We start from the raw sequence: 12,805 nt of genomic DNA, 5'->3' as shown, positions 1-12,805 counted from the left end.
TTCTGTGATTCAAAATAGCCAATTATTTGCAATTTCCACCTGTGCTTTTCAGCGTTGGCCATAACCAGTATCACTTGGTATCACGGAGCAAAATGCAATCACTTTGATTTTGGAAATGTGTACCAATACAGTGAAGTGTGCAAATGTAACAAAATTCAAAAAGCTGATAAGGCCAAATAAAAAATAAAACATGTTTCACATCCCCTCCCGCTTCCTTTTTTGAGGTTTCATCATTTTTATTTTTATTTTTTGAAATTCAGTTATAAAAAAATATGTCTCTAAAGTAGAAATGCTTTCTATAGCCTTGCTAATATACAAGAAACACTTTTATAAGGTTTTGTGATAGTTAGAGGGGCCTATCTCTCAGAACAACAAATAAAAAGAGGCCTCCTCCTTTTTCCAGGCATTATTGTATAAAATGTATGCTAAAACAGCTCTAATTATGGGTATTTACACCGATTTTGCGATAAAAATAAAAATAAAAAGCCCCTCTTCCTCCTTTTTTTTTTTTTCAAAAACCGGACGTGAAACATGTTTTTTATTTTACTTGGCCTAATACTACGCATAAAACTTGTCTTCGTCCAACGCTGGTGCTTTTGAACAAACAAGAGTGTGTGTGTTTTTTGGGGGGCAGGGGCATAGGGGTTAATGTTGTCATCCAATCATCTGTGATCCAATTCACTATTTCAGTGTGCATGTGTGGATTTAATTCCTTAGGGATACACTATTTGACTTTTGGGGGAGGAGGGGTACACTTTCAAATATGCTCCAAACTTAGCTATGACTTTGAGCATGTTTGTACTGGGCACCTCGCATAATCAGCACTTTCACCTTCACTCGCATTTTAATCCTCTCCAGGCAGTATAGGACACGCGATATGTGACGTTCGAGGCTGGCGAAAATACAAGGCTGACAGGCCTATTCAAAATAGATGGGTAGCAGTTTTGAAAAACAACATACTTTACAGTGGGGTACTTTATCGTACCCCAACGGTTTTAGAGTAATATAATTTTGCTTTGACCCCACATAAAAAATTTAGAATTGTTCATGATTGATTATGTGTTAATCCAATGGCGATGTCAAAAATGGCGATATCGCATCCGCCACCACCTGCCTCTCTCCTAGGTTTGTTTCTACTAATAAGTGCAGGGTAACGATTCACTATTCATGTATGGGGAAGGTAGAAGTCCAGAAAATATTTTTTGTGACTTTAGTAGTAGCTTTGGAACTGTTTCTTCTGAAAATGTTACCACATATTCACCACTATTAAATCAACCACCTCAAAAGGTTATTGGCGGTGAGGTTTACTCGCATCACCTTCACCTGATCTGTTTCTACAGGGGCAATTTATCAGTAGAAACATGTTGTTTGTATTTTTACCACTCTGCTCTGTAATGTCATAACTATGTAGATCAGGGTCCTATCATCATTTGTGAGCATTATTCAAATGAAACAAACCACCCCAAAAGAGAGCGTCCATTTTTGTCATCCATGGTTGCATTACAACAAAACAAGAAACAATTTTTTTCAAGATCATAAAATTTTAATGAAATATTTTGCTTATTTATAAAACCATTGTTTGAAAGAAAATGAGCCATCTTTGGAGATTAATCGTAAAAAAGAACCAGAAATGTAACAAGTGATATTGCAAATAAAGACTGGCTCTGGGGAATCACTAATTGCTCAGTTAATTTATCAATTATATATCATTAAAAACAACTGAACTGTGAACTTTTTCACTCAGTAAAAAGTTGTGAATTGTTTAGCCAAGGACTTCCCTACTCCTCCCCAAGCCAAATCCTCTCAACTCCATTCTCTATTTCTGTTACTTTCTCCTTTGTCAGTGAATTATTGCCTTCCTATTCATTCCACTTGAGTAGGTAGTATTCTTTATTAGTTTTAATGATTTGATACACATTAGCCCTATAGGGCCTTTAGAATTATTTAGAAAATTCAATTCTGATATTTTGAAGAGCACCCAACAAGCTTGTCTTTGGATAAACCACTGAACCAATACTAGGCTTGTTTGTACTCATTTGAATGCATTTTGCATGCTGATTCTCAATATGCTAACCTAAATGTAAAATTGTGAATTTTTAAATTGTTTTAAAGAATATTTTGGGTGTTTTTTCATTTTAGAATGTTGAGGGTTATGCATTTAATAATGAATTAAGGGGGTACTACACCCCTGCACAATTTTGTGCCTATTTTTGCATTTTTCTCAAAAATTATAGAGCATTGGTGACAAGTAAGATATGTATATTATAGGGGCAAGAACTACAACTACTGCACTGGAAATTTTATTTCAGCACAGGCAACAGTTGTGGAGTTACAGTCAAAAATGAGGGAAAACCAATATTTGATCAATAAATCAATAACTAGTTGCCTTGAGTTGCTGAATTTTCAGTGGCAGTAGTTGTAGTCCTTGCCCCTATAATATACATATTTTACTTGGCACCAATGCGCCATAATTTTTGAGAAAAATGCAAAAATAGGCACAAAATTGGCCAGGGGTGTAGTACCACCTTAAACATTTTCATTGGAGGAAATGTTTACCCATTCACTTGGAATGTTGTGAATTGTCTGAAATAGACTATTGAATAATTTGTTTGAGGTGTTCTTGTGGCAAACCTAATGAAATGAAGGTTTTGTGGACATACTATTCAATGCTATTTGTACATTTGTTTGTCGACATGTTTTCCAGTGTTAAAGTATGTTTGAGAGTCTTGCATATTGGAATAGTTTCAACTCTTTTTATTTGTTATGTAATTTAGTGGTGATGATCTTGAAAGTTGGGAAGTGTAAAAAAACTTATTGATTAGTTTGAAAGATTGCAGGTCTGCATTCATGTTGGCCCAAGGTTGCCAAACCCGCGATTTGGTAGCCCAATTGGGAACTTTTGAAGATTTTCCCAGCGACTTTTGACAATTTCTTGTCCCATAGAAACCAATGGTTAAGAAAAAATTTAGGCGACTTTTCAACATTTTTCCTGCGACTTCGATAGTTTCCTGTCCCATAGAAACCAATGGTAAAGAAAAAATTGGGTGACTTTTCGATTATTTGACCCATGATTCGGGCTGAAATCTTTTAGCAACGCTGTGTAGGCCTACAATAATTGTACATCTACATCTTGTGGCATCTAATACTGTATAAGTGGTAATTTTCGCGAGGGTTTTATTTTCGCGAATTTCGCGATTAGAGCTCCAACCGCGAAAATAACACCTCGCGAATGTATGCAAGTATAGGGAAGGACTGGGCAATCGTGAAAATAACATTCGCGAAAATGTGTCTCTCACTCCAAATCGCGAAAATAACTGTACGCGAAAATTACCACTTATACAGTACTGTATCGGTATGTGCACTCTTGTAGTTGATTTTGAGTTTCCGTTGGCCGTCCGCACTGCAGATTTTGGCCAGCACTTGAATTCATTACTGCAATTTTCCATAAATAAAAATAAAAACTGGTAAATTTGGACAAAAAAATGGATGAATATCAGTGCATTTTTAGTGGAAAAATCAAAACATCCATTTTGCTACCGGTGAATCAATCGAGTTGTTGCGATAGATTATCTGATAGCCAAGAACCTGTACATGTAGTCAGTGGTAAATAAAATGTTTTACGCTCGCGTTTGGTCATAATATATAATGAAAGTCACAAAAATAGTGAGTAATGAATAATTAAAATGTTATATTGTTACCTCACTTGTTTTCAGAAATTATTGATTGTCAGTAGCCCTAAAACAGCAGTAAATTTAAATGTCCAAGTGGAGGGTACTCAAGTTTTGTTTTGGTTGGGATGTGCTGCGGAGAATTTGAAAGTGGACCCAGCAATTATACCAATTTTTCAAGAAATTTGGACCCATCAATATTCCAAACAGGGCTTGAAATAAGGATTTCATTCCAGGAGCAATTTTGGGTGTTTTGTGTAAATATTGCCCTGCTGGTCTATACAAATACACACAGTTCTGTTTCAGAACCAGGGGCATTTTTTGCCTTTTAGCAGGGGTAAATTTGCTCCTGCTTATTTCAAGCCCTGATTCCAAAAGTCAAAAATTTGGTCACATTTAACACAAATTGTCTTAGTTTTTATAATTTTCCTCCTGTACCTGTACTTGACTTTGTATGTTTTACACAAATTCTACACAAAATTTGTTACGAAGTTGCTCACCCTGAAGAGATAACTTTGAAGATGTAGGGTACATCACCAGGTACATCATGTACACGCATTGAAAGCTAGACAAAACGGGGATCCAACAAGCCAAAACTTGACCTTGTACAGTGCCATTGTAGACCAAATCTAATTATTGAATGTTGTGTAAATGTACACCAATGGTAATTAACAGTTCACTTTTAGGGGGAGGAAAGTTCTTTTAAAAATTAAACCGCTGCAGATTTTCTTTCAATGGAGACTATTTTGAAGATTGTGTATGAATTATGCAGAGGACTGAACTTGCTATTTTAACCTGAGAGGGGTCTACAAGTATATCACATTCATGCTTTAATAAAATTACGATGTTGAATTAATTTAATTATGACCTGTGCATGTTAATGTATGAAGAGCATGCATTTTTTTGGCCGATTGGCTTCAGCTGTGTCAACTAAAGCAAATTACGTGTAATTATCCATGCATCTAGTGAAGAAACTTCCCAACATAAACTTGCATGCAGGTCATTTTACATTGTAGGCCTATGTCCAGTGCAGGCCCGTATGCAGGATTTTTTTTGGGGGTGCTGATTTTTAAAAAGTGAACTTTTTTTCCCAAGGGGGTGCGATTTTGTGAAAAGTGGACTTTCTTCCCAAAATTTTGACCTTTTTTGACCAAAAAGCATTAATAAAAACTGATTTTTTTGCTCGCTACACTTGCAAATTCTGAAATTTTGGGACTGTATACTTTTTCAAATTTAGGGAGGTGCGGTCGCACCCCCGCACTCCCCCCCTGCGTACGGGCCTGGTCCAGTGTCCAAAAGTCCAACCATGGGTGATGGTGAAGGTAGGGGTAGCAACAGGGTGAATTGTCACAATGGGCTGGGCTTTTTTAATTACCCCAAAAGCATTGTGATGTTAACAGTTGAACGGCTATTAGTAATTGCACTCTTAGAAAAAATGGTTTTAGGTTTAGAAAAAATGGATTGAAGTTGAACCTAAATTGGTTCTTGAGTTGTATATTGAACCTTAAATGGTTCTACATTATTAAGAAAAGCAAAGAACAGAAAAGGGTTCTGGAAAGGTTAGAAAGCACCATTTTAGACCGGACGTGAAAAGGGTTCTGGAAGGCCAGAAAGAACCATTTTGAAATTCTTTCAATTTTCAAGAACCCTTTTCTTTTGAGGTTCTACATACAGGACAGTCAAGAACCTTTTTCTCTAAGAGTGTAACAATAAACACAATTAATTATGATAGAAGATTTGATAGAAGGTTCATTTTATGATCTAACCAAATTTTCACTGTTTCTCTAATATCTCTACAGGATTTCCCATGGTAGGTAGAACAGACCACGTTTGGTATGGCAACACACTCGCCAATGAGCCACCACGAACACAACCATGACACGCATTGTAAAAAGGAACATATCAAAGATATAGAACTAGGTGAGTATATATGATGTGATGAAGAAGTGATGCGGGGGGAGGGGCCGACTCGTATGTCCTGACCGGGATATGCTTTACCGTATCTCATAGATGTATAACCCCCCCCCCCCCCATGTGTAGCACTCACTGTGTTTTTAATCTTAGTTGTTCGCAATTAGCTCTTAGTTCAGGTACACAAAATCCACCTCAAACTGTTAACCAGGCTCTACTTTTTCACAATAAGTAGAGCCTGGTTCAAATCCTGCTATTGTTTCCCTTAATGCTTTGAAACCAAGTATAGAACATGCCGTTGAAGACTTCTAGACTTTAGATGAGTACTTGAAATGGACGTGATTAAGAGCGCAGAATGTAGAACTCTTTCTGAAACGGTTATCTGCTGGCATCATGATTACAACCGTGACATGACCAATGAGGCACATTTTGGTGAGGGAAAAGGAAAAGAAGGAAGAAAGAAAGAAGTTAAGAGACAAACTTTTTTTCTCATCTGCGGTCTTGAACCAGGGACCCCTTGGGTGCCAAGTATGCACAAGGCCATACCTTGCCATGGGGTTTCTACCTTGGCTGGCCAAGCTTTCCATGCCCATATGACTGTTCACACGATGATGTAATATTGCATCATGTGGGATACTTGCGCTTGCAGATGCTTTGTGAATTGAGGTTTTTTGATGTTTGTAATGTTAGGGTTAAGTCATATTTTACCAAGTTTACCGGCAGTTTGCCATTGTTACATGTATTGTAAGCTGATTATCACTATTGCCAACTGGATCACACTTTTGAGTCGTGAACCACAAGCAAAATAATCGCTGCATACAGGTTTAGTGCATGTACCAACAGTACCATTATTGCAACAGGAGCGTGATCCAGTCACTAAGGATCGAGTTAGGTAACCACTTTGCAGGCCAAAATACATTTAGGACATGTATTTTAGGGTGAAAAAACATTTATACAGTTCAAAACTTTGTTCTCATTCTTGGATTAGAATTAAAGTTCTTGCAGTTAGGCTTTGCACATTGGATTTCCTATGAACATCAGCTGGTCAGGCAAGCAAACTAGACAATCACACTCATTTTGTCTACAAATCTACAATACAAAAAATTTAGAACCTTTGATTATGCATGTAGTATATGTAGGTATCCTAGGTGAATTCAAATTTGCCATCAAACTGCATCATTTTATATATCAAATTAAAGCCCTTGAGTAAACTAAGCCAAAACTGAAAACCTTTTTTTCATAGCACTTTCCGTAGCAAAGTTACATCTTGTCAAAGATTGACTTTCATCAAAAAAGATTCAGCTAGCAAAATTCCCCAAAAGCGGCATTTCGGGGTGTTTCTAGATCTTAGTCTCATGGCGATGGCAGCTTTTTTTAATGGAACTGCTATCAAAATCCCTCTAAATTCCATGTGCGACTTGATTATCACCATAAAAATTCATATATTTGGGTCAAGTGAAGTATAGAAAACATATTTATGTAGGTTTCCTTCACCCACCTATTCTCGAAAAAAATTCAAATTTCTATGTAAATATGCATTGTGTTGGGGCCCGGTCTCGGCGAATTAAGCTGACTAGTAAATGTGTTAACTAAGGTTTGCCTAGGTTACCTAGTATATGGACGCTAACAAACATTAACACAAAAGGTGCATGGATAGGTGTGTTTGGACACAATATACTATGACCTCATCCAAGAGATACAGTAGAGGTTGAAATACCTCTGTGTTCACTGAAGGAGAAATCAATTGGAGGCATTCTTTCTTTCTTTGAAGTTGAAAAGAAAGCCAGAGATACCCAATACAAACAAGTATTTTTATATCACACATTTGTTGTAAACAACCTTGTGGCCTGGCTGCAGAATTCATTGACCCTGCATAATGGGCTAAATTACCAAAATATTTAAGTTGCTGTATAATGTTTAGAGCGGCATGAATGAAGCTCCGCGAATTTATCACTGATGAGACAAAGTTCACATGGACTGTGCTCATTGCTCACACTAGGATCCACAACATGCTCATCTATCAGTTCTTTAACCCCAATACATTTGTACAGTCATTGAATGACCTTTATAAATTTGGGTACTAAAACTCATACCCTGCAACTTGAGGTCAAATTTTGTACTATGATGGTTTAATTGAGGTTATTGAACAATGCGACTGGGATGAGGCCATTGTGGTCCATAGTGTCATTGCCAATGGGACTGTACTGTGACAGGCCCTCTCTGACATTACAAAATCCCCCCCCCCCTGTTCTTGTGCAAGCACGCCTGGCCGGCTGCACATACTTTTCACGCCTACCCTCCCTCAGAAATCCTCGAACCACACCAGTCTTGATGGTGATATATCGATCCTTACAGGCAAACGCAGGCGGCATAGGACACGCAACACGTGACGTACGAGGCTAGCGAAGATACATGGCTGACAGCCCCATTCCAAATACGCGGTTAGCAATTACAAATGGAAAATTAATGTACTTGCATAATTGCAGTGGGGTACTTTGTCGAACCCCGACGGTTTTAGAGTAAGATAATTTTGCTTTGACACCACAACAAATTTAGAATTGTTTGTGAAGATTTCATGATTATGCGTTAATCCAATGGCGACATCAAAATTGGAGATATCGCTTCCACCACCGCCTGGGCAAAAAATTGAGGTGTAGGCTTGATAAATGCAATTGATTTGGCCAATCATGCACTGTCAGTCTTGTCACCACCCCAGTGTCTTGAATCTCCCCCCCCCCCCAAAAAAAAAGGAGGTTGAGTTGTTCCGATGTCTAAACTTCTCATTTCAAATTTTGAACCAAGTTTTTTGTTTGTTTGGTAAGTTAAACATGGTAAAATCATTCCAAACAACTTTGAAGAGCTCCCCACCAGTCCAGTACCAAGTCTGAGAGTTCTTGATGTCCTAAAAAAACTTGTGAGGATTCTGTTGTCCTGATTCAGGGCCTATTCATTCATTCACACAGCATCAAAAGGAAACCTGGTGACCTTTTCTCACTATTCACTGTCACAAATGCAACCATTAAAAATAATTGGTAAAACTGTTACCAATGCCCACATCAATGAGTCATCTCATCATGCATTCAGTAAATTATAATATTAGAATTCTTCTCAATTTGATATAAATATAATTATAAAGCATAGATTTTATATCTCTAGAATTATGCAGCCTACAACAAAGGTTTTCATTGTAATGGTGCGAGGAGGAGAATCATTTTAAACTGAAGAAGAATTTTGATACTCTGTAATAATCCCTATAATCTTTTGTTAACTGCGAGCTATACTGAGAAGATTCCCATTCAGGAAATCATACTATCATGCCTGTTAACATTTTTTTGGGTTTAGAAAACCTGAATATATTTTTAAAAAGCCTGGAATGTATCATCATTTATGAATTTTATGTGCATGCCCTTCAGGTGTGCATCCAGGAAGTTGATAGTAGTTGTGTTCACATTGTCGGACGTACGCCCGGCGGAACTTGGCCCCTGACAAAGAGACAATAAGCATGATAAGGCCAAAAGATGGCACATTTACCTCTTTGGGAGGAAGACTTTGGTAGAAACATTTCATTTACAAAAAACAGGGCCTTTGAATTTTCATCTGGGGAATAATTCTGGTGTATATAGGCCTACCCTGCACACAAGTATATCCCTAAGCCTAATCTTAACCCTAAACCCTAACCCTAACTCTAAACCCTAACCCTAGAACACAGGATGCGCAGAACATGGTGCACAGGGTAAACCAGAATTGTACCTCGTCTAGATGTAGGCCTATAGAGCCTTCTGATTGTACCTCCAGCTCTTGGTGGCCTGTCTGACGTTACCAAATATTGAAAGTCTTGCGTCATTTTCTGGGAAAGATGTATTGATGTATCATATACCATATTAATGGAACCTCCATCTTGGATCCTACTTTGTTGTGGGTTAAATTTCAGGCCTGTGTGGTCCCATAATCTCATTCATTGCTACATACCGCATCCCTCCCCCACTAAATCATCAATAAGTTTCATCTTTTATCTCATTCGGGAAAAATCAATCCTTTCCAGTCTGTTGTCATGTGAAACCTTAAGATACCGCAGTAGTGCAGGGTTGCCAAAAAATTCCAGCCCAAATAGTGCGTCAAATCAGAAAAAATTAGCCCAATTTTATCTTGTAACCATTAGTTTCTGTGGGACAGATATATCGAAAATCAAGGGAGGCGGTGGTGAAAAGTCACCCAATTTATATTCTTAATCATTGATTTCTATGTGAAGAAAATGGTTGCAAGTTGTGAGGAAACTCTTCAAAAGTGGCCCAATTGGGCTGCCCAATCTGGGTGGTAAGTAACTGCGCAGTAGTGTGTGTCATTACTCCCATTTATTAATAACCAATTTATTGGTAAAGATAATCAATATTATCAATATTTATGATATGTTTTATTACCATTGATTACACCAGGAGATTGCCCCTTCCCACTAATCGATAAATGTTGTGGTATAGCGAGTGTCAATAAGATATAGGCCTATTAAATTTGTAGGCCTAAAGATAATATATATTTGTGTAGGTGGTATGTGCATTAGGCCCCCAAAAAATAAATTGCACTGTGGTTGCAAATAACTTGCGTGTCATTTTACCATATATTTTTCTGAGCAATTCAACTTTCGTCAATAGTTCATATAATAAGGCCATTGACCCCGTCCAGAGATCCCGTTTACACAGAGAGAACTCTACTTCAATTGCGACATCGAATTCAGATTGCGACTAAGAATTTATAACGTAAATTGTTCTTATTAATTGTGAATTCGACTTTTACGTCATCACTCTGGGACAAAATTACCATATTTTTTACACCATTTTTGATAATGTTTGATGCTGTTGTTCATTAGTCCAAAACAACATGGCCCTAGTTTAGAGTGACAAGTTTTCCATGATTTAAAACACTGAATTCTGTGATTTTCTGTGCATGGTTTTAAATACTATTAAATTCTGTGACGTAATTTCAATTCTGTGTTCACATTCAGGGTATAAAGAAGTTACTTGCCTAGTGTCACTTCCCTGCTTGCATTAGCTTTATAGTTGTTTTAAACATGATATCTCAGAGAAAGACTCATTTTATCTTCATTTTTATTTTCTCAAGGAAAAACATGTTTTCCGTGAATTTCTGTGTTTTCTGTTTTTTTCTTAAATTCTGTGGATTTGTCAGTTTTTCCGTGACATGGAAAACTTGCCACTTTACCCTAGTTGTTCCTTCCATATGGCCATGAACGTGGTACCATTTCAAAGCTGGGGCACCCTGAACTCATTTTGCGGTGATGATGTCACACTGACGGCCTCTATTTGTATTCAAAACACAGCGAAGATAACGGTCACAAAGCTGGACATTTTACATCCTCAAATGTGATCAAATTTGACAAACATAGACATCTCAGACCTGCGTGCGGAGGATTCAGTGGAAATCGTAATGATGAGTAATAATCGTAATAATGTGAGTACCTGGGGCTAGTTATTCATGTGCACAATCACATATACTACAAAAAGGTGTAGTTTCTCCAAAATCAGCTCCCTAAATACTTTAATACTAGTAACTCTTCATTAAATTGATGCCCATATCAAAACATATCAAAAATATGGGCAAAAAGTACTTTGCTCTGATTGGAGAAGGGACAAGAATGTTGTTACCCAGACCATTCTATCAAATCCCTCAACATTTTCCATGTACCTATTTACCTCAGCCCTACCAAAATAGCTCAGACCAGAGACTAATGCGATCTTCAGACATCATAAAACGTAAAATTGGGAAATATACCGGCAACATGTCAAAGGTCAATCAGGAGTGTTATTGATGGATTTTCATGTAATGATGGATGTCATTTATTGTGCCTAGGTAACATATGTCATGTGAGCTTGACCCCTGACCTCTATGATGGGGTTGTTTGTGTCAGAATTCTTCCCATGCTCTGTCACTTTTAGGATGCAAAACATTTGAATGTGTTATGACACAGTTCTTTAACCAATAATGTTTGTGCACTCATATTGACCTTTGAATGTGCTGGGGACAAAAACTCATACCACAACTGCTGAGTTATGATTGCTGAATAGAGGTCTTTGAACTATGTGGGGAACTATGCCATTTGGGTGGAGGCTATTTATGGATTACGATGTGTAGTATGCCATTTTTCAGCCTGATGTGGCAGTGATGTCAGTGTGAATTTCATTGGGTGCAGCTTCAAATCGCTAGCGTTTCGCTCCAAGCGCTGGCGTACACACGCTTACATGATTACAGATGGATAGACGTCACTGCCACACTAGCACTACTTTCGGGCTCTGTTGCTATTAGTATACTATCCAGAGAGGTTGGCGCTTCGATTGAGCGTCTCGCTTTTCTGGCGCTCGATTCATCGTGCTCTGGCGCTGACGCTGGCCTTTCGATTGAGCGTCTCGCGCTTCTGGCGCTCGATTCCTCGTGCTTTCTTGGCGCTCGCTAAGTCTGTGAGGGCCACAGACTGCGGCTATGCCACACCAGGGTGAAAAATGGTATATGTAGGGGCCCCGGATCCCAGATTGTTGGTTAATTGAGTATGTTATGATATATAGGAGGGAACTTCTGGTCTCAAGTGACATCTCCAAAATACTACATCATATTGGGGAGAATTATGAACAATGTTGTCAAATTTGTTGCTTTATAACCAGGATACATTTTGAATAGGCCTAGTTGTTGACAGGAGCGTTTCTATTGAAACAAACAAAGAGACAGCAAATAAAGAAACACAGTTTAAAAACATTGAAATACAGAGAAATACAGGCCTCGATCAAATAAAAATAAGGCAGGCGCTTTTGCCAGATATGGCTTAGGCGACGAACAAAAAAAACCCCATATATTTACATGCCCGACCAACCCAGATTTTGAATTTTGGGGGAATTATTTTGCTAAAACCATGTAAAATCAGCCAGTTTTGGGCCAACATTCATTTTGACTGAAATGTTTTGAAACTTTAGGCCTATAAATATGTTTACAAAAAACATTAAATTTTGGCCAAATTTGTCAAGGAATCGGATTCAGTCCTTGGAAGTTCAATGTTCTTTAGCTATAGGCTATAGTATATTTATAGATATATATAGAAGTCAAGATCAAGGCACTTGAAGGCAGACATTATATGTGGTAACATGATATGGGAAAAAGTACATGTACATCAGTCCTCAGACACATCCCTGGAAACATGGTATCTATTAATAACTGGGGTAATCATTGTA

General features: G+C 37.8%; 1 protein-coding gene across 3 annotated transcripts in view; it reads left to right on the top strand.

Annotated features, from left to right (window-relative positions):
* LOC140142784 (transcriptional activator GLI3-like) overlaps window positions 1-12,805 on the top strand; it is a 72,849-nt gene that overhangs the window by 17,312 nt on the left and 42,732 nt on the right. For all 3 annotated transcript variants that reach the window (XM_072164785.1, XM_072164783.1, XM_072164782.1), the window contains exon 2: window positions 5,468-5,588. In XM_072164785.1, the coding sequence (XP_072020886.1) occupies window positions 5,504-5,588 (85 nt within the window). In that variant the 5' untranslated portion in view covers window positions 5,468-5,503. The remainder of the gene's footprint in view (window positions 1-5,467; window positions 5,589-12,805) is intronic.

This window comes from Amphiura filiformis, chromosome 20 (genome assembly GCF_039555335.1).
Source record: "Amphiura filiformis chromosome 20, Afil_fr2py, whole genome shotgun sequence".
Taxonomy (NCBI): Eukaryota; Metazoa; Echinodermata; class Ophiuroidea; order Amphilepidida; family Amphiuridae; genus Amphiura; species Amphiura filiformis.
Note: the sequence above shows the minus strand (reverse complement) of the source record. Positions and strands in the feature narration are given on the sequence as shown.